The 22222-nt window shown below is 48.3% G+C and overlaps 1 protein-coding gene across 1 annotated transcript; it reads left to right on the top strand.

Annotated features, from left to right (window-relative positions):
- The first annotated feature begins 11071 nt into the window (after positions 1–11071).
- On the top strand, positions 11072–16927 carry LOC119317488 (nascent polypeptide-associated complex subunit alpha, muscle-specific form-like). The gene is made up of 2 exons (XM_037591960.1): positions 11072–13742; positions 16804–16927. Exon 1 carries the CDS (start codon positions 11588–11590, stop codon positions 13157–13159), a length of 1572 nt encoding a protein of 523 aa, XP_037447857.1. The 5' UTR covers positions 11072–11587; the 3' UTR covers positions 13160–13742; positions 16804–16927.
- The last annotated feature ends 5295 nt before the right edge of the window (positions 16928–22222 follow it).

Genomic DNA, 22222 nt, shown 5'->3' with positions numbered 1-22222 from the left:
ATAGGTGCAGAAATCAAAGTTTTCTTAAGTATTTCAAATGCTTCTACACAATCGTCATCAAAAACAAAAGGAACATCTTTTTATAAGAGATTAGTCAGAGGCCTAGAAATTTTAGAGAAGTCCTTAATGAACCTCCTATAAAAACCGACATGACCAAGAAAATTTCTTATACCTTTAATGTCCTTAGGACGCGGCATCTTTTCAATAGCATCAACTTTAGCTTTATCAACTTCAATACCTTTTTTAGAAATTTTATGCCCCAAGACAATACCTTCATTAACCATAAAGTGGCACTTCTCCCAATTCAAGACAAGATTAGTTTCTTCATATCTCTGCAAAACTCGATCAAGGTTGCTTAAGCAATCATCAAAAGAAGTTCCGTAAACGGATAAATCATCCATGAAAACCTCAACAATCTTTTCACAAAAGTCAGAGAATATAGCAGTCATACATCTTTGAAAGGTAGCAGGTGCATTGCATAAACTAAAAGGCATACGTCTATAAGCAAAGGTACTAAAAGGGCAAGTAAAAGTTGTCTTTTGTTGATCATCTTTTGACACAGGAATTTGAGAGAAACCAGAATAACCATCTAGAAAGCAAAAATGTGTATGTTTGGATAATCTTTCTAGCATTTGATCAATAAAAGGTAAAGGGTAATGATCCTTTTTAGTAGCTTTATTTAATTTGCAGAAATCAATTACCATTCTATAACCTGTAACAATTCTTTGTGGGATCAATTCATCTTTATCATTAGGAACAACAGTAATACCTCCCTTCTTAGGGACACAATGGACAAGACTTACCCACTGACTATCAGCAATGGGATAAATTATACCTGCCTCCAGAAGCTTTAGTATTTCTTTTCTTACCACTTCTTTCATCTTAGGATTTAACCGTCGTTGGTGATCAACAACCGGTTTCGCGTCTTTCGCCAATTTTATTTTGTGTTGGCAGAGAGTGGGACTAATGCCCTTAAGATCATCAAGAGTATATCCAATAGCAGCACGGTGCTTCTTCAGAGTTTTCAATAATCTCTTTTCTTCATGCTCTGAAAGGTTAACACTAATAATAACAGGATATATCTCTTTCTCATCAAGATAAGCATATTTAAGAGTATCAGGCAACGGTTTAAGCTCAAACGCGGGATCACCCTTGGGTGGAGGAGGATCCCCTAGGATTTCAACAGGCAGGTTGTGTTTCAAAATAGGCCCCTATTTGAATAATACTTCATCTATTTTCCTTATTTCATTCATAAACATATCATTTCATGGTCTAGAAAATATTGCTCTAAAGGATCATTAGGAGGCACGACAATAGAAGCAAGACCAATAATTTCATCCTTACTAGGCAATTCTTTATCATGGGGTTGTCTACAAAATTTAGCAAAATTAAATTCATGAGACATTCCCCTAAACCAACAGAAACAATATCCTTATTGCAGTCTATCTTAGCATTAACAGTATTCAAGAAGGGTCTACCAAATATAATGGGACAAAAGTTATCTTGTGGGGAATCAAGAACAAGAAAATCAGCAGGATATTTAACTTTCCCACACAAGACTTCAACATCTCTAACAATCCCAACTGGTGAAATAGCATCTCTATTGGCAAGCTTAACTGTAACATCAATTTCTTCTATCTCAGCAGGTGCAATATCATGCATAATTTCTTTATATAATGAATGAGGTATTACACTTGCACTAGAACCCATATCACATAAGCCATGATAGCAATGATCTCCTATTTTAATAGAAATAACAGGCATGCCTACAACAGGTCTATGTTTATTTTTAGTATCGGGTCTAGCAATTCTAGCAGCTTCATCACAGAAGTAAATAACATGCCCATCAATATTATCGTCCAAGAGATCTTTAACCATAGAAACACTAGGTTTCAACTTTAATTTGCTTAGGGGGAGTAGGTGTTCTAGTATTACTCTTATGAACCACAGTTGAAGCTTTAGCATGATCCTTTATTCTAAGAGGGAAAGGTGGTTTCTCAATATAAGCAGTGGGAACAACAGGATCATTATAAGTGATAGTCTTTTCTTCAACTTTAATAGGTCCAACTACTTTTACTTCAATGGGAGGATTATATTTAAACCACTTCTCCTTAGGGAGATCAACATGAGTAGCAAATGATTCACAGAAAGAAGCTACTATCTCAGAGTCAAGTCCATATTTAGTGCTAAATTCACAGAAAGCATCGGTATCCATAAAAGCTTTAACACAATAAAACTTAGGTGTTATACCTCACTCCTTACCTTCGTCGAGATCCCAATCTTCAGAGTTGCGTTTAATTCTTTCCAATAAATCCCATTTGAATTCAATAGTCTTCATCATAAAAGAGCCAGTACAAGAAGTATCGAGCATGGAGCAATTATCGAGAGAAAGCCGAGCATAAAAAAATTCAATAATAATTTCCCTTGAGAGCTCATGATTGGGGCATGAATATCACATTGACTTAAGCCTCCACCAAGCTTGAGCGATGCTTTCTCCTTCGCGAGGCCAAAAATTATATATATAATTACGATCACGATGAACAAGATGCATAGGATAAAACTTCTGATGAAATTCCAATTTCAATCGGTTGTAGTTCCATGATCCCATATCATCACATAGCCTAAACCATGTCAATGCCTTTCCCTTCAAATATAAAGGAAATACCTTCTTCTTGATAACATCCTCGGGCATACCTGCAAGCTTAAATAATCCACAAACTTCATCCACATAGATTAGGTGCAAATCGGGATGTAATTTCCATCACCTTTGAAAGGATTAGCTAGCAGTTTCTCTATCATACTCGAAGGAATTTCAAAGTAAACATTTTCAGTAGGTTCAGTTGGTTTAGGAGCAACTCTACGGGTCGGGGTGAAGATACCCCGAACAAGCCCCTCAAAGGATTATGTTCCATAGTAACAAGTGACAGTAAATTTCAGCACACTATATAAATCTTTCCTTATCAAATTCCACCTACCAAAGGCGCTTCACTCCTCGGCAACAACGCCAGAAAAGAGTCTTGATGACCCACAAGTGTAGGGGATCTATCGTAGTCCTTTCGATAAGTAAGAGTGTCGAACCCAACGAGGAGCAGAAGGAAATGATAAGCAGTTTTCAGTAAGGTATTCTCTGCAAGCACTAAAATTATCGGTAACAAATAGTTTTGTGATAAGGTAATTTGTAAAGGGTAACAAGTAAATAAAGTAAATGAGGTGCAACAAGATGGCCCAATCCTTTTTGTAGCAAAGGACAAGCCTGGACAAACTCTTATATAAAGGAAAGCGCTCCCGAGGACACATGGGAATTATCGTCAAGCTAGTTTTCATCACGTTCATATGATTTGCATTCGGTACTTTGATAATTTGATATGTGGGTGGACCGGTGCTTGGGTACTGTCCTTCCTTGGACGAGCATCCCACTTATGATTAACCCCTATTGCAAGCATCCACAATTACAACAGAAGTATTAAGGTAAACCTAACCACAACACGAAACATATGGATCCAAATCAGCCCCTTACGAAGCAACACATAAACTAGGGTTTAAGCTTCTGTCACTCTAGCAACCCATCATCTACTTATTACTTCCCAATGCCTCCCTCTAGGCCCAAAAAATGGTGAAGTGTCATGTAGTCGATGTTCACATGACACCACTAGAGGAATGACAACATACATCTCATCAAAATATTGAACGAATACCAAATTCACATGACTACTTATAGCAAGACTTCTCCCATGTCCTCAGGAACAAACGTAACTACTCAAAAATCATATTCATGTTCATAATCAGAGGGGTATTAATATTCATAATGGATCTGAACATATGATCTTCCACCAAGTAAACCAACTAGCATCAACTACAAGGAGTAATCAACACTACTAGCAACCCACAGGTACCAATATGAGGTTTTGAGACAAAGGTTGGATACAAGAGATGAACTAGGGTTTCAGATGAGATGGTGCTGGTGAAGATGTTGATGGAGATTTACCCCTACCGATGAGAGGATCATTGGTAATGACGATGGTGATGATTTCCCCCCCGGAGGGAAGTTTCCCCGGCAGAACAGCTCCGCCGGAGCCCTAGATTGGTTCCGCCTCGTGGCGGCGGAGTTTCGTCCCGAAAGCTTGCTTATGATTTTTTTCTCGATGAAAGACTCCATATAGCCAAAGATGGGCATCAGAAGGCTGCCAGGGGGCCCACGAGGCAGGGGGCGCGCCCAGGGGGTAGGGCGCGCCCCCCACCCTCGTGGACGGCGGGTGGCCCCCCCTCCAGTACTTCTTTCGCCCAATATTTTATATATATTCTGAAACGTGCTCCCGTGAAGTTTCAGGACTTTTGGAGATGTGCAGAATATGTCTCTAATATTTGCTCCTTTTCTAGCCAAGAATTCCAGCTGCCGGCATTCCCCCTCTTCATGTAAACCTTGTAAAATAAGAGAGAATAGGCATAAGTATTGTGACATAATGTGTAATAACAGCCCATAATGCAATAAATATCGATATAAAAGCATGATGCAAAATGGACGTATCTGTACGCGTAATGTCGGTCTGAGCTGCTTCATGCAACAATATAGTTGAATCAAGATTCAACTAGTGACGGCAAGCAATATGTATATACCCACACCCACAACTCCTTTGTGTTCTACTCGTGCATATAACATCTACGCATAGACCTGGCTCTGATATCACTGTTGGGGAACGCAGTAATTTCAAAAAAATTCCTACGCACACGCAAGATCCATCAATGCATAACAACGAGAGGGGAGAGTGTTGTCCATGTACCCTCGTAGACTGTAAGCGGAAGCGTTATGACAACGCGGTTGATGTAGTCGTACGTCTTCACAATCCGACCGATCCTAGCACCGAAGGTACGGCACCTCCGCGATCTACACATGTTCAGCTCGGTGACGTCCCACAAACTCTAGATCTAGCTGAGTGTCGAGGAAGAGCTTCGTCAGCACGATGGCGTGATGACGGTGATGATGAAGTTACCGACGCAGGGCTTCGCCTAAGCTCTACAACAATATGCCCGAGGTGGAAATCTGTGGAGGGGGGCACCGCACACGGCTAAGAGATCAACTTGTGTGTCTATGGGGTGCCCCCCTCCCCCGTATATAAAGGAGTGGAGGAGGGGGGGCCGTCTCTCTATGGCGCGCCCAAGGGGGGAGTCCTACTCCCGGTGGGAGTAGGATTCCCCCTTTCCCTTGTTGGAGTAGGAGAGAAGGAAGGGGGAGAGAGAGGGAAGGAAGTGGGGGCCGGCCCCCATCCAATTCGGATTGGGCTAGGGGGCGCGCGCCCTCCACCTTGCCCTTCCTCTCCTCTCTTCCACTAAGGTCCAATAAGGCCCATATACTCCCCGAGGGGTTCCGGTAACCCCACGGTACTCCGGTAAATGCCCTAAGTCACCCGGAACCATTCCGGTGTCCAAACATAGCCTTCCAATATATCGATCTTTATGTCTCGACCATTCCGAGACTCCTCGTCATGTCCGTGATCATATCTGGGACTCCAAACTACCTTCGGTACATCAAAACACATAAACTCATAATACCGATCGTCACCGAACGTTAAGCGTGCGGACCCTACGGGTTCGAGAACTATGTAGACATGACAGAGACTCATCTTCGGTCAATAACCAATAGTGGAACCTGGATGCTCATATTGGTTCCTACATTTTCTACGAAGATCTTTATCGGTCAAACCGCATAACAACATACGTTGTTCCCTTTGTCATCGGTATGTTACTTGCCCGAGATTTGATTGTCGGTATCTCAATACCTAGTTCAATCTCGTTACCCACAAGTCTCTTTACTCGTTCTGTAATGCAACATCCCTAACTAACTCATTAGTCACATTGCTTGCAGGGCTTATAGTGATGTGCATTACCGAGAGGGCCCAGAGATACCTTTCCGATACACAGAGTGACAAATCCTAATCTCGATCTATGCCAACTCAACAAACACCATCAGAGACACCTGTAGAGCATCTTTATAGTCACCCAATTACGTTGTGACATTTGATAGCACACTAAGTGTTCCTCTGGTATTCGGGAGCTGCATAATCTCAGTCATAGGAACACGTATAAGTTATGGAGAAAGCAGTAACAGTAAACTAAGCGATCAAAGTCTTAAGCTAACGAATGGGTCAAGTCAATCACATCGTTCTCTAATGATGTGATCCCGTTTATCAAATGACAACTCTTTGTCCATGGCTAGGAAACTTAACCATCTTTGATTAACGATCTAGTCAAGTAGAGGCATACTAGTGACACTCAGTTTGTCTATGTATTCACACATGTACTAAGTTTCTGGTTAATACAATTCTAGCATGAATAATAAACATTTATCATGATGTAAGGAAATATAAATAACAACTTTATTATTGCCTATAGGGCATATTTCCTTCAGGATCTCTACCTGTTAAATATCTAGGGATGTCACTTACTTACGAACACCTGACTATCGAAGACTTCCCGCTTCTCACCTATAGGGTGGCTGTCCTTGTTGAACCTTGGGTAGGTAGATACCAATCCTCGGGAGGAAAGTTGGCTCTGATCAATGTATAGCCTACCGATGTTCATCACGGGGTTTTTCCTTCTTTAGGATGGGATTCACTCTGAGTTTGATGTCGCTCGCTCGAGGTTTTTTTGGGGTAAAGAACTAGGTAAGAAAAAACCACCACCGTGCTCTAAAAGATATAAGTGAAGCACTAGAGCAAAATTATCTAGCTCAAAAGATATAAGTGAAGCACATAGAGTATTCTAATAAATTCCAATTCATGTGTGTCTCTCCCAAAAGGTGTGTACAGCAAGGATGATTGTGGTAAACTAAAAACCAAAGACTCAAATCATACAAGACGCTCCAAGCCAAACACATATCATGTGGTGAATAAAAATATAGCCTCAAGTAAAGTTACCGGTAGAAGAAGACGAAAGAGGGGATGCCTTCCGGGGCATCCCCAAGCTTAGGCTTTTGGTTGTCCTTGAATTTTACCTTGGGGTGCCTTGGGCATCCCCAATCTTAGGCTCTTGCCACTCTTTATTCCATAATCCATCAAATCTTTACCCAAAACTTGAAAACTTCACAACACAAAACTTAAACAGAAAATCTCATGAGCTTCGTTAGTATAAGAAAACAAACCACCACTTAAGGTACTGTACTGAACTCATTATTTATTTATTTTGGTGTTAAACCTACTGTATTCCAACTTCTCTATGGTTCATAACCTCCGATACTAGCTATAGATTCATCAAAATAAGCAAACAACACGCGAAAAACAGAATCTATCAAATACAAAACAGTCTGTAGTAATCTGTAAGTTTCGAATACTTCTGTAACCCCAAAAATTCTAAAATAAATTTCTGGACATGAGGAATTTATCTATTAATCATCTGCAAAAAGAATCAACTTAATCGCACTCTCCAGTAAAAGATGGCAGCAAATATCGTGAGCACTAAAGTTTCTGTTTTTTACAGCAAGATCGCAAAGACGTTCCCCAAGTCTTCCCAAAGGTTCTACTTGGCACAAACACTAATTAAAGCATAAAACTACATCTAAACAGAGGCTAGATGAATTATTTTTTACTAAACAGAACCAAAAATCAAGGAACAAAAATAAAATTGGGTTGCCTCCCAACAAGCGCTATCATTTAATGCCTCTAGCTAGGCATAAAAGTAAGAATAGATCTAGGTATTATCATCTTTGGTATGCAATTCTTCGATACAACACCTATAACCCTTGGTTGTTTCCTTCTTTTTATTAATTATCAAACTCCTAGGCAAGAAATCAAGAAATTCATTTGTAGCAAAATGTTCTTTAATGATATTGAAGAAGTTGGGGTGAACACTTATAGATTTGAGATCCGCAATTTCCTTACTAGAAGTTTCACCCTTATTTTTAGGAACACACGTAAATTTGGCAACCTTGGTAGTAGGAGGATTTGGAGTATTTTTAACGGATGAAAAGGAAGATCCTAAATTAGTAATAATATCCTCAAGTTTACCAATTTCCATGGAATCTAGATCTATTCTTTCGTTAACTATAGGTTCTTTTTCTTTAGAAAAATTCAGAGTAGCTCCTACCTTAGATCCATATTGAGTGATTTGGTTGTGGATCTTTTTATCCAAATTTTCAATCAACTCCATAGAGGCAACTTTATTTTCGATAATTTCAAGCCTTCGCATCACATGTTCCAAAGTTAAAATAGTTCCATTAACCAAGAGAGGTGGTGTAACAACCCGGTAGTTCATCTACAGTAATCACACACTAATGGTGCCATGTCACCGCAATTAATTTGCTAAACCGCACTTTGGTCCGAACCGAGTTTTAATTCAAATTTAAAAATAAAGTCAAACATAATATTTCTTCAGACGACAAAAAAAATTGTTCTTAATGTTGAAAATAATCACTTACTATTTTTAAAGGAGAAAACAACATTTAATAAAATATTTAAATGCCCCAAAAAACTAAAACAGGGGCCAAAACAATAATTTAAAATGCTTTTACTAAATTATGCAAGTACATGTTATTTTCAATAAACCCCAAACTTTTGTGACATTGTCTAAAATTGTATCCGTAATTTTGGGCCAAGTCCCATATTTAATAAAAGTAAATTGTTTTTAGAAATAAATACAAACAGATATAAATAAAAGAAAATTTTAAAAAAAAGTTCTGAAGCCTACTGCTACTTTGGGCCTAAGCTGCTACAAGGTGGCCCAGCCCAACAGGAAACCACCCCCTTCCTCTGTACAGTAGTACAGAGGCCATGGCGTGGCAACCATCCGACGACGCCATGCCCGGATGGCCACCACGTGCCTCCCTCGACCCTATAAGCACGCCCGGAAGAAACCATAGCCCTCTCTCATCCGGTTCCCCCACTTTCCCCATCGCGCCCCCTCCTCCTTTCCTCGATTTTGAGCTCGAAAGATAGCGCAGTGACTGCGTGCATCGTTGCCGTGCCGTGGACAGCATGCTCCTCTCCGGCTAAGAAGACCTCCAGAAGAAGCGCCACCGTGGACTTCGTCTTCCCCGAGCAACAACTGTAGCTGGGACGTCCCGTACATCCGCCATCGGCATCGTCATCTCCGCGTACATCGTCGCCGTCCGCCGTCGTTTGCCATCACTCCGGTCCGTCCCCGACCACCCCGACCACGTCCCCGAGTTCACTGTGAGCTCCTCTTCCAGCCCCCCTGCTCGCCCCCTCGATCCGTCGCCGTTTAGTCGCCCCTCACTTCGGCCGCCATGGATGGAGCTTGTGCCCGCCCGCCCCTGCATATACTCAGGCTGCGCCCGGCAGCACTCCGAGCCGCCCGCACGCGCGCTTGCAAGCCCTGCGCCGCGCCCTTGCCTCGCCCTTGCGTGCCCGCGCGTGCGCACCCGCACCCGCTGCTGCTCCATGCTCCCGTCGCCGCAGCTGCCTGCCAGTGTCACCGCCTTTTGCCGCCGCTGCTTGCTGATATTCTGCTTGTGATGCTGCCTGCGGCGTGCTGCGTGCGGCTATTGCTCTTGCGCGCCGGCTGCTGCTGCTAATGCTGCCAGAGCTGCTCGTGGTGGTGGTTAAGGCCGTGAGTCCGTGCATGGCCATGGCTGGTCTGTGCTGTGTGCACGGCCGTGCGTGTGGCCGGATGGTGTAGTACGTGGGGATTGCCCAATTAGTTAGAGCTAATTGTTTTTTTAGTTGGTGGTTAATTATTAGATAGATTAGCCTAATGTACAGATGACATGTGGGCCCTTTTAGTTAGGCTAGTTTTTATTTATTTGTTTAGGTAAATAGTCTATGACATGTGGGCCACACCTACCCTTTTGACTAGTCAAATTGACTTGGTCAATTCGGATTAAATAAATGCAGGAATTCTAGAATATTGTTAAAATTTAAAAATTGATACAAAATAATACGTAACTTGGATGGAAAAATTTTATATATGAAAGTCGCTCAGGACGACGAGACGAATTCGAATACGCAACCCGTGCGTCCGCCACACATCCCTAGCATAGCGAATATCTAACTTTCCCCTCCGATTCATCTGTCCGAAAACGCGAAACACCGGGCATATTTTTCCGGATGTTTCTCCCCTTCACCAGTACCACCTCATACCGCGTTAGGGCATCCCTAACACCGCTACTTGTCTTGTCATGCATTGTTATGCATCTGTTTGCATTATATTTATTGTTTCTTCCCCCTCTTCCTCCGATAGACTACGAGACCAACGCCGCTGCTACCCAGTACGACTACGGTGTTTGTCGGAGTAATTGGACACGGATACCCCGAAGACGGCAAGATGATATTTCAAAACATCGGGGCTGGCAAAGCCCCTCAGTCCGACTGCCCGGCCGCTTCCGCCGGCTCCCCAGCCGGCTGCCGACTGCGCCTACCAGCCGGCTGCCGACTGCGCCAACCAGCCGGCTGCCGACTGCGCCAATCAGCCGGCTGCCGACTGCAGCCCGACACCGACAAGACCCCGACGTGGCGGCCATACCGCGAATGAGACAATTGTACCTCGATGCCATCATGTATAATGTCACTTGTCCCCTGGCACTATTTATGAAGTGACCCAGGGGACAAGCATGACACCCCACCATACCCCCTTACTCTCATGCCACCACATAGCTTACATGCTAAGCTAGCCATGCCTATATAAGGCACACACCCATCCATCCATCCACACACACAGACGCATGAGTTCACACATATCCATTTGGCCATAGGCCATGGGCATAGCCGGCCACTAGAGCATGTCTCATACAGGCATACACCAAGTCAGATACCCATGGTACTGATCTCAGATACAGCTCCAGGAGCACTTTGTATTAGATATATCAGATACACTCAGACATGCAGCAATAGGTGTATTATCTCTCCGGAGAGCTCCAAAGCTGGGTAAACCACCGCGTGCTACTCGCATACCCGCTCCCGGGCCTATCAGCAGCAGTCTTACCCACACACTAAGCCCTTGTGGCATCTGTCGACTCGCAAGCCCCCCGTGAGAAATACCACGACAGTTGGCGCCCACCATGGGGCGGTACTACTACTACGCTACCACGCTGCTGCTGGTTTCGTTGTCCGGGCGGGACCCTTTTTTCTTCATCACCTCCGCCGCGGCGTCGCGCTGTCTCTCCGGTAGCGCTCGGGGGCTCGACATCGACCCGCCCCCAGAGCGGCCGCGAGGGGTGGCGCGTCCTCGCCGTCGGCCTCTTCGTCTTCACCACCGCGGCGTCACGCCGCCTCTCCGATAGCGGTCGGGGGCTCGACATCGACATGCCCCCGGAATGGCCGTGAGGGGCGGCGTGACCTCGCCAACGGCCTTGCCTCCTTCACCACCACCGCAATTCCGACCGCCCGTTCGCACGCGCCACGCGCGGGGCCTTGTTTCGGTTGGTGGTGTCCATCCACGCGCCGTTCGCGTATGCTTTCCGCCGCGTTGAGCCTTGCTCCGGCCGACACGCGCGCTGGCTCCTCCATATATCATCTATGCTAGCTAGCTAGACCGAAGTCAAACAATGGTCAAACTATGACCATACACTCCTTGTACACTAGCTTGATGTAAATCGTACACAACCCGGATAATCCCCGTACCATGGTCAGATAATAGCCATATGGTAGTCAGACGATTGCCGTATACTGCTGATACACATCCCAGACATTGGGTACGCACGCACCTCTGCTCATCCTCTTATGCGTCGTCGCCCCTGCGCTTCGGCTGTCCTTCCACGAGAGTTGGCGCGGCTCCTCGCTGGCCGGCGCGGCCCGCGGAGCCCCCGCGCGTTGATCCGTTTCCCGCGTCGGCGCCCCTGTGCGCTGGCCGGGCCGGGTGCTCCTCGCCTAGTACCCCGCTGCACTCGCCAGCCGCCGGGTCCGCGTTGCTCCTCATCTGCGCCACGCCCCGCGCTCAGCCGCCCCCACACTCGGCTGTGCTCCTCCGGCTCCGTGCCCGCGCCTCGGCCTCCGGCCTTGCCTGCGCGGCCGGCTTCTCCGTCCCCGCGCCGGCGCGCCACTCCCGTTCCGCCTTGCGTGCGCTCGCAGTTGGGCTCGCCCGCGTCCACGCGCCTGGCCCGGCTGGCCGCTGCCGCGCTCTGCCTCCTCCCCGCGGGCTGGCTGCCGGCTGCGCCTCATCGCCTCCCCACACCGGCTCCGCGCCCGGCTACGCCACTCCCCTCCGCCTGCGTGCGCCCCTGTGGCCGCCTGCTCCGCCCCCGGGTCGCCCCGTGGCCGCCTGCTCCGCATCCGGGTCACCGTGCCGGCCTGCCGGCTTCCCCGCCTCCCGGCCTGACGGCTCCGCCTTCCCGGGCCGCCTGCCCCGCGGCTGGGGACGGGCGCCCCTGCCGCCTCCGGCCATCCGGCTCCCGCGGCCGCCTAGCTCAGCCGGCTGCCGCCCCTCCCCGGGCCAGGCTCGGCCTCCAACAGCACCGCGACGCCGGCCCCGTCGCCCTCCGCCTGCTCCGTCCACGCCACGACACCGAGCGCGCCTCCCCTCCCACTTGCTCCTCCGCCTGGGCCGCGTGCCCGCGATGGCCCGGTCGTCTGCGTCGCATCCCGTGGGTAGGCCGGCCTCCTCCAGCCACTCCTCCTCGCCCGAGCTGCTGTTGTCCGGCTTCCTCCGCCTCCCGCGCGACCCGGCCGGCCGGCTCCCGCGCTCACCGGTTTCCCTGGAACCCGGCCCCGTGCCGGCTCGGCCTCGCCGCCTCCAGCCGGCGACCCGGCGTTTGGCCGGCTTCGCCCGCCAACCCGGCGACCCGGCGCTTGGCCGGCTCCGCCCGCCAACCCGACGACCCGGCGCTTGGCCGGCTCCGCCTCGCATCTCGGCCACCTCTCCGTCCCGCGCCACTGCTGGTCCTCTGACGGGCTCGTGCGCGCCGGCCGCTGCCGGGTCTGGCTCCGCCCGTCCTCGCAACCGCGCGGCCGCGTCTCCCGCGACCAGCTCCGCCTTCGCCCTCGCCGGCCCCGCCCCGTGTCGGGCCTCCTCCAGCCGGCCGCGGCTCCGGGCAGCCTCTCGCCCCGCGCGCCTCGCACGCCCGTCCGGCTCTGGGTGGCCGGCTCGCCGCCCCGCCTCCGCCAGCACCCGGCGCGCATCCTCCGGCCCACGCTGCTCGCTGCTGCCGCCTTCTGCGAGCGGAAAAAGAAAGAAGAAAAAAATATGTGTGTGTATCCGGCTGCCCAGAGTCGGGTGAAGAAAGGGCCGGGTGCCCACGGCCGGCTTGCTACAAAAAGAAAAAAAAATTGTGTGTATCCGGCTGCCCAGAGTTGGGTGAAGAAAGGGCCGGGTGCCCACGACCGGCTTGCTGCAAAAAAAAAAGAAAAAAAATGCGTCCGACTGCCAGATATGCGTCCGACCGTTGGCTACCTGGCCGGCTGCAAAGAGCCCGACTGCCGTGTCGGGGTCCGCCCTTCAGCCGTCTGAAGAAGAAAAAGAAGACAAGGTAGTTGCCGGAAGATCCGGCCCGACTGCTCAGCAGTCGGCCCGAATCTCGGGGGCTACACCCAGCGGGTGCGCTGACGCGCCCCCGCGAGAAAGAAGAAAAGGTAGTTGCCGGAAGATCCGGCCCGACTGCTCAGCAGTCGGCCCGAATCTCGGGGGCTACACCCAGCGGGTGCGCTGACGCGCCCCTGCGAAGATGAAGACAAAGTAGCTGCCGGAAGATCCGGCCCGACTGCTTAGCAGTCGGCCCTACACCCAGCAGGTGCGCCGGCGCGCTCCGCGAGCGCCGAGTCGCGCCGGCAGTCTTCAACAACCGCGACTACACGAAAATCAATGTGAGCTCCTCACCCGCATATTTTTGCACTACGCAAGCACGGATAACCCCGAGCGATGCTCGGGGGCTGTCTCCGCATTTTATTACAGTAGTATCACTGTTTGCCCCGGCGCCAGCCAGAGTTGGCCCGGGGGCTGGCCGCTTGGCCTGAGATGTTAGTTTCCGCAGACGGCTTAGTACCATGCGCGGTACCAAAGGCCCACTCTTAGTCACAGACCACAGAGCGGCTGCCGACTAGCAAGAGTGAACGCTAGAGGCCACCCACGCGAAAAACGCCCGGGAAGAAAAACGTTCGGGTGACCCGGCCGTTTTCCTTTACAAGTATCTACTCGGTTGAATTTGCTCCCAGACTCTGAGTACTGTACACTCCACTTCGCGGCTCACTCTCAGCCACAGACTGCAGAGCGGCTGTCCGGCAAGCAAGAGCACAAGCCAAAGAGTGGAGGGAACATGAAAAAGATTGAAGGGGGCTCGGACGAAACCGAGTCGGCACCCTCCGCATAAAACTTGCAATACTAAAAGCAAGCATATGATATATTTGCGTGGACTAACTTTGTCCTTTTTTATGATCATTTTCATGAACATTTGCCAAAAAACCTCCGCCCAACTTTGCTAAGTTGCCCGATGGCTTGGGGGCTACTGTCGGAGTAATTGGACACGGATACCCCGAAGACGGCAAGATGATATTTCAAGACATCGGGGCTGGCAAAGCCCCTCAGTCCGACTGCCCGACCGCTTCCGCCGGCTCCCCAGCCGGCTGCCGACTGCGCCTACCAGCCGGCTGCCGACTGCGCCAACCAGCCGGCTGCCGACTGTGCCAACCAGCCGGCTGCCGACTGCAGCCCGACACCGACAAGACCCCGACGTGGCGGCCATACCGCGGACGAGACGGCTGTACCTCGATGCCATCATGTATAGTGTCACTTGTCCCCTGGCACTATTTATGAAGTGACCCAGGGGACAAGCATGACACCCCACCATACCCCCTTGCTCCCATGCCACCACATAGCTTACATGCTAAGCTAGCCATGCCTATATAAGGCACACACCCATCCATCCATCCACACACACAGACGCATGAGTTCACACATATCCATTCGGCCATAGGCCATGGGCATAGCCGGCCACTAGAGCATGTCTCATGCAGGCGTACACCAAGTCAAATACCCATGGTACTAATCTCAGATACAGCTCCAGGAGCACTTTGTACTAGATATATCAGATACACTCAGACATGCAGCAGTAGGAGTATTATCTCTCCGGAGAGCTCCGAAGCTGGGTAAACCACCGTGTGCTACTCGCATACCCGCTCCGGGGCCTATCAGCAGCAGTCTTACCCACACACTAAGCCCTTGTGGCATCTGTCGACTCGCAAGCCCCCCGTGAGAAATACCACGACAGTGTTGACGACCCCTCTCTCTTGCTAGAGCAACCAGGCAAGCAAACCCCCCTTGAGCATTCCGATATCGCTCATTTCTTTCCCTCTCATGCTTGCATTAGAAATCCTACTGCTTTATGTATGATCCTACTCTGATGCATAGCCTGCTTCTATTACCTGCTTATTGTTACCTTACCTGCTTATCCTAAACTGCTTAGTATAGGTTAGTTAGTGCTCCATCAATGACCCCCACCTTGTCCTTGTTGCCCCTGCTTCATCATCGAAGACCCGATCAACGGGATCGAAGACCAGACCCCGGCACCGCACATCACTTTCCCCTTTTGTTGCTCGACTCTGCAGAGTTACCATCGAGTGCCGAGGGTGGAACCTCTTACATCACTCCTGATGAGAGCTCTGTAGTGTAGCTATTCGGTCGTGGTCATTGATGGTGATTTCCTCCTTAACCACTTCCGATACGGCTCTGTCGTGCAACCCCTCAAGTGTGAACCTCGAGGGTGGATCCTCTTATGTTCACCTTGATGATTACATCGAGTGGAATTCACCAGGGGTGATTCCTCGGGTTTTCCTTTTGGTGTTAGACACATAGTTACTATGGTTACTATGAATTTACACCGAACCATGTTACTAAAGACGGGTCAGCCCTGAGGGGTACCCGCGCGGGCTTAATAGCGAGTGATGTGGAGTCGGGTTGACCTGGAAGGTGCCCGCGAGATTCTTACGAGGCGTGGCCGGGCATTCTTAGACCTTGCCGCAAGTACTCGAGACGGGGCGACGGGGTCACATCTTTCGTGAGTCTCTGCTTGTTACCGCGCGTTCCTAATCCACTACGACTTGGATATTTGATCCGAGGGGCCTCTGGCCTGATAGCACTAACCATCACGTGGGCATTGTATGGGCGTTCTGTGTCGTATACATCAGTCAAAGCTTAATAGACGTCAGCGATTGAGTGGCGCGTGCCGGGTCGGACTGCGTAAGCTCCTGCCTTGTTGAAGGAGGTAGCTAGGTCTGCTCACCGGCCGCGTACGCAACATGCAGGAGTTCTTGAGGAGATGGCCCATGACCCCTGGGTGCATAGGCTTAGTCCGGCGTGCTGACCTCTCTATTAAGCCTAGGTCGTGTTGCGGCGTATTGTTTGGCCGAGGCCGGGCATGACCCAGGAAAGTGTGTCCGACCGGAGTTAATCGAGCGTGATGGGTAAGTTGGTGCACCTCTGCAGGGAAGAAAACATCTATCGATAACCTGTCCTACGGTAACGGACACTTGGAGTTGTATCCCGATCGATACAACTAGAACGGGATACTTGAGATGAGACATGGATATGAGGTGATAACTGGATTGTATGGCTCTGGGATTGCTTTCTCGCAGGGAGTCGAGGAAGGATTTCCGGCCGAGGTTGATATCACTACTACTACTTTACTTTATGCTAGTATGCACTCTTGTAATGCTGCAAGACCGCTGAAGATGTTGAAGATGCTAGTCTTCGATAGGATTAGGCTTTCCCCTTCCCTTATGGCATTCTACAGTTCAGTCCATAGATACAACCCTTTCATTTGATACCAATGCATACTTAGTTTAGATCTGATGTAAGTCTTGCGAGTACTTTGGATGAGTACTCACGGCTGCTTTGCTACCTTTTCCCCCTATACCCGATTGTTGCGACCAGATGACGGATCCCAGGAGCCAGACGACACCACTGAAGACTAATGCTACCCCGAGGGTTCCTACTACTACGTGACGGCCGCTGACGACTTGGAGTAGTTAGGAGGCACCCAGGCAGGAGGCCTTGCCTTTTCGATCGTTGTTGCTCTTGTGCTAGCCTTCTTAAGGCAAACTTGTCTAACGTATGTCTGTACTCAGATATTGTTGCTTCCGCTGACTCTTGTGTATTTCGAGCTTATGTATTCGAGCCCTCGAGGCCCCTGGCTTGTAATATAAAGCTTGTATTATTTTAATTTGTGTCTAGAGTTGTGTTGTGATATCTTCGCGTGAGTCCTTGATCTTGACCATACATATTTGCGTGTATGATTAGTGTATGATTGAATCGAGGGCGTCACAAGTTGGTATTAGAGCCGACTGCCTGTAGGATCCCCCCTTTCCAACTCCCTGGCCGAAGTTGAGTCTAGTCACTACAAAAAAAACTTTTACTAACATGGTTGTGTGGCTTACGGGCCCACGTCACCATTTGGGTGGTATTAGGATCTTTTATTCCTCATCTATACTCTGAGACTCTAATCTCTCTTCTATTAGGGTTTAATAAATTTACTAAAATCTAACTTAGGTTCTCGAAAATACTTTCTCCCAGAGAGCCCCTTCAGTCCAGATGATCGCCGACTACACCAGACGATTTTGAAGACACTCTTCGATATTCTCTTGAGACTTTGTGCCCATTGCTTTTGCAGTTCCCTACCACCGAAATATCCCTATGGATAAATACATACTCCGGATGTCCTTACTTTTATTCCCAGCTAATCTTGTTATTACAAGATACCCCCAAAATTCTCCCTATTATTTCGAGAATACTTTGTGCCTACTGCCTTGCAGTTCTTTGCCGCCTGAATACCCCTACGGATAATTTTGTTGACACCAGATTTTGGCATGGTCACGAATCCGGGTTCGTATGCAAAAGTTAGAGGCAACACTTCACGGCCCGGCCCTGAGTGAGAAAGTATTCGGCCTTTGCTGGCTGAATGAAACCTTGCCGGGGTAAAACCTTGCCGATGTGAGGGCTTGCCGGCGTGGAAAGCTTGCCGGCGGAGAAGCTTGCCGACGTGGAAAGCTTGCCGGCGGAGAAGCTTGCCAGTGGGAAAGCTTGCCGGGCGAAGACCTTGCCGGGGCTGAAAAGCTTGCCGGGAAAGAGCTTGCTGGGTGGAAACTGTCAAGGCCAATCCGACCAGAAGCTGAAGATGGGCTCAAATGATTATCTAGATGGACTCGGATGAAGAAGTGTTCAACATGAAAGTTATTCGCAACGTCGAAACGGTCAACTTTGCTTTTGGAGTCATCATCATCCGACGTAGTATACGACCTGCAGAGACGCTACAAGAGTCGGATGGTCCAGTCAGCTACATGACCGAGTCCGACTCGAAATTAAAGATGACCCCGTGGAGTATTCAAGATGGCCTTATTTGGAAAAGTGATCAACATACAGATTGTTGGCCTCATCGAAGCATACAAAATTGATACTTGAACCATCTCCATCGGAAGTCATATGCAGATTCCAGGGCCCGCGCAAGGAGCAAGACAGAAGATTGGATCAGATTCGAGCTGAATCCAAGTGGGACTAGAACTAGGACTCTAGGTCGTGAATTGATGTAATTTTCTTGTAAGGAAAGCCTAGATGAATCCTTTGCTTGTACGGGAAGTCCAGCCGCCTCTTATATATGTTGGGGGTGACGGCCGATTGAACAACACACAATCGAACAAATCAATATACTACTTTTTCATCTACGTTTTATCTCTCCACCGTTTTTCTCTCTCGTTCTTCGCTGTTCTTCGTGTTTGAGAGCTGCGAATCCCGAGGCTCTAGGGGCGAGCGAATCGACCTAGGGAAGCCCATAGCCGCCGCAATCCCTGACGGGGTCCCTCCCGGGTGCGCGGGGTTTCGGGTCTGCAAAAGCGCCCGCCGACTGTCTTGCGTATCGCGCTGTCGGTCGGGTCTCCTTCGACGTGAGTTGCGGTGCATCACCCCCGGCGTCAAGGGTACATGTTACGTGTTCGTGTGTCAACACACTTTTTGGTGACTCCGCTGGGGACCCAAAGATCAATCGTCATCATCTACAATGTATGATATTCCCAAGCCATCTGAGGTAGACGCCGATAACATCATTAAGCCCAATCTTGATGAGATATCGGCCGATCATCACCAAGTTTATGACGAGTACAAGAAGGCGCGCGAGGAGAAGGACTTGCAGGAGTTCCTTGCAAAGTTCAAGAAGGATCGCCAAGGCAACATCACTCCGATTGAAGAAATCAAGTTCCCTCCTCTTCAAGCCAAGCAGGTTAAACCCTCTGTAAGTACTGCCTTTTCTCCTGAGCAGTGGGCTGAGATTGAAAGTCGTATTGCTGATGGTAACAATCTAGTCTACCAAACTTTCATAGAAAATACTAATGCTCAGAAGAATACATCTCACTCGTCTAGTTGTAATGATGGTGTAGCTGCTAGTGTGCAAAACCCTAATCTGGCTTTACCTATTGCATCGGCGCCTCCCGTGCCGATGGCTTATTATCCTACCCAAACAAAACAGATTGTGACTACACCCATCAACCCTATTATGAGCATGCCAGGTTCGGTGGCAACGCTGAACCAAACCCTACCTACAGCTACAACCACTCGACCACTACCAAATTATGGGTCGACATACATGCCACAATTCCTACCTGCAGCTAGTAACCCTACTCCTCTTATGCCACTGCCACAAGCTTCATCGTCCACTATGGATGATGGTCTAGCTAATCTTAGAGAAGAGATGGCTAAGATGCTTCGAGAGAATTTTGGAGTTGAGTTACCTCGGAATCGGATTTACCAAAAGCCGTACCCCGAGTACTTTGATGCCATCTAGTGCCCTCAAGGATATAAAATTCCAGATTTTGTTAAGTTTAATGGAGAAGGCACAAAAACCACATGGGAGCATGTTAGTCAATATTTAGCACAATTAGGTGAGGCAGGCTCAGTGAATGAATTGAAAGTGCGTTTATTTCCTTTATCATTAACTGGTACCGCATTTTCATGGTTTTCTTCTTTACCACATGGTTCCATTCGGGTTTGGTCGCAGCTAGAGCAGAAGTTTCATGATCACTTTTATAGCGGCGACAATGAACTCAAGTTGTCACATCTAACATCGGTTAAACAAAAGCATGATGAATCGGTCTCCGATTACATCAAGAGATTCAGAGAAACAAAAAACCGGTGTTTTAGTTTGGTGATAACCGAGAGGGACTTGGCGAACCTGGTGCTGAGTGGTTTGAGAACTCCCATTAGAGAAAAGCTAGAAGGCTATGAGTTCTTAAATATTGACCAAGTCTTACAAAGGGCTTTGGCTCAGGAAAGCCGAAGCAAAGACCTCAAAGAAGTGCATAGATACGAAGCCGATCGTTCAAAGATGAATATGGTGGAATATGATAGTGATCACTCGGACGATGAGGGTGATGTTTTTTCTACTGAATTTTTTTGGCCATCTAAGGCCAAACCCTTTACTTGCAATGATCTGAAACCGATTCATAAGAATCGTGATGAGGAGATGAAGTTTACTTTTAACATTGCTAAGTGTGATAGAATATTTGATGCTTTGCTGCAGGCTAAGATTATTAGAATATCTCATACATTCCCGCCGTTTGAAGAGCTGAAACGGCACGCTTATTGCAAGTATCATAATTATTTTTCTCATGCTACTAATGATTGCAATGTTTTTCGACGACAGATACAATCGGCCGTTAATGACGGACGATTGAACTTTTCTGAGATGCAAGTTGATAAACAACCTTTTCCAATGAATACCATGGATTTGGAGGGGGAGAAGCTACTCATTCAGCCGGAGGTAGCCGAATCTGCTAATAAAACTAATGTCATTATTGGTGAGCCCAGGAAAGATAAGGAGGGCAACAAGGTCTTGGGGAGACATGTTGTGCTTGATAAGCAGCCCAATGGCAAGAAAGTGATCAAAGTCACCATCAAGAATCCTACACTCAGAGGGCAACCGCAAGTGCAAGAAAATACTCGAGTTAAATTTGTCAAACCCAAGAGTCCAGAAGTTGGCAAGTGGAAGAGGAATGAGGCAAAAGTGCAGCGCAAGAAAATCAAGCTAGCTTTTGATATGTTGTTGTCCAAGTATGCCAATCATGCGGCCGGTTCTAGTTCTAATCGGTCATCAAATTGGAAGCGCTCAAGGTCACCTCCTCGGGAAGAATTTCAGCATCATGCAAGGCCATATGGGTCGTGGGCGCTAGGACCATGGATGCCGCCACCCCCCCTATATGCCATACTACGTGGGGGACTTCAATGGAGGATGGAGGCAGCCCCCAATGGCCCCTTATGCTTTTCATCTGGGTTGGGCAGAACCAAGGAGGCCCGTTTGTGAGAGACTTTCTTATCCCACATGAGGCCGTTTGAACAATGGTGTCAATCGGCCAGTGCAAGATAATCAAAAAAGGGTCGGCAAGCAAGAATGGCGTGTTAAGTCGCCAAGTGTTGTAACGGTCGAGTCAAGCAAAGGCAAGGAAAAAACCGATGCCAACTCACTCATCTTGGGCACCGAAACATTCACCATACAACAGCCGATTATGCATGTCAATCTGACTAAGCTGATACTTGCTATCGCACCAAAGCACTCGGCTAATGACCTTGAAGGAAACACCAGCCAAGTAAAGATGAGAGATCCTAAATACACTCAGCCAAAGTGGTGTCCTCCAGGGCTGACAAAAACACCAAAAGAGGAAATTACAGAGGTTAAGGAGTCAAGAGATGACAGAACAAGAAGCCGAGAAGCAAAGGGATAAGTTGTTCAATGACACTCGGCCCATGGTGCCTACAAAACAAGTGTGGAGGCCTAAGCAAATACAAGATGCAGTTGCTTCTACACCTATCACAGCAGCACCTGCGCCACCAAAGGAGGACGATGCGACAGCTATTACATCGTCTGCGATACTTCTTACCTCTCCTTCACTTGGACAAATTTCAGTATCGGTGGATGCACTTGAAGAAGAGGATGATATGTTGGACTATGAGTCTACGCCGGTTCATGAAGGTATGGATATCAATATGGTATATTACTTACCTGCTGAGTTTCGTGCTGTCAATGAGGAAGGGGAGGTGGGTCAGCTGGATTTTGGCCCTAAAAATGCAATATCCGAGAAGCCAAAAGACCCAGTAACGCATCTGAAACCGTTGTATCTCAGAGGTCATATCAATGGATCACCGCTCACTCGGATGCTTGTTGATGGTGGTGCTGTGGTGAATCTTATGCCGTATTCGGTCTTCAAAAAATTGGGGCTGCATGATGAAGAGTTGATAAAGACCAACATGGTGCTCAATGGATTTGAAGGCAAAGAGAAAACTGAAGCCAAAGGTGTGATGTATGTGGATCTCA

This window comes from Triticum dicoccoides, chromosome 6A (genome assembly GCF_002162155.2).
Source record: "Triticum dicoccoides isolate Atlit2015 ecotype Zavitan chromosome 6A, WEW_v2.0, whole genome shotgun sequence".
In the NCBI taxonomy this organism is placed as follows: Eukaryota; Viridiplantae; Streptophyta; class Magnoliopsida; order Poales; family Poaceae; genus Triticum; species Triticum dicoccoides.
The sequence above is the reverse complement of the archived record's forward strand: the minus strand, read 5'-3'. Positions and strand labels throughout refer to the sequence as shown.

What these genes read in the sequence shown, in the direction of transcription:
- LOC119317488 (XM_037591960.1), top strand. Translation starts at nt 11,588, where the DNA reads ATGGTAGTCAGACGATTGCCGTATACTGCTGATACACATCCCAGACAT.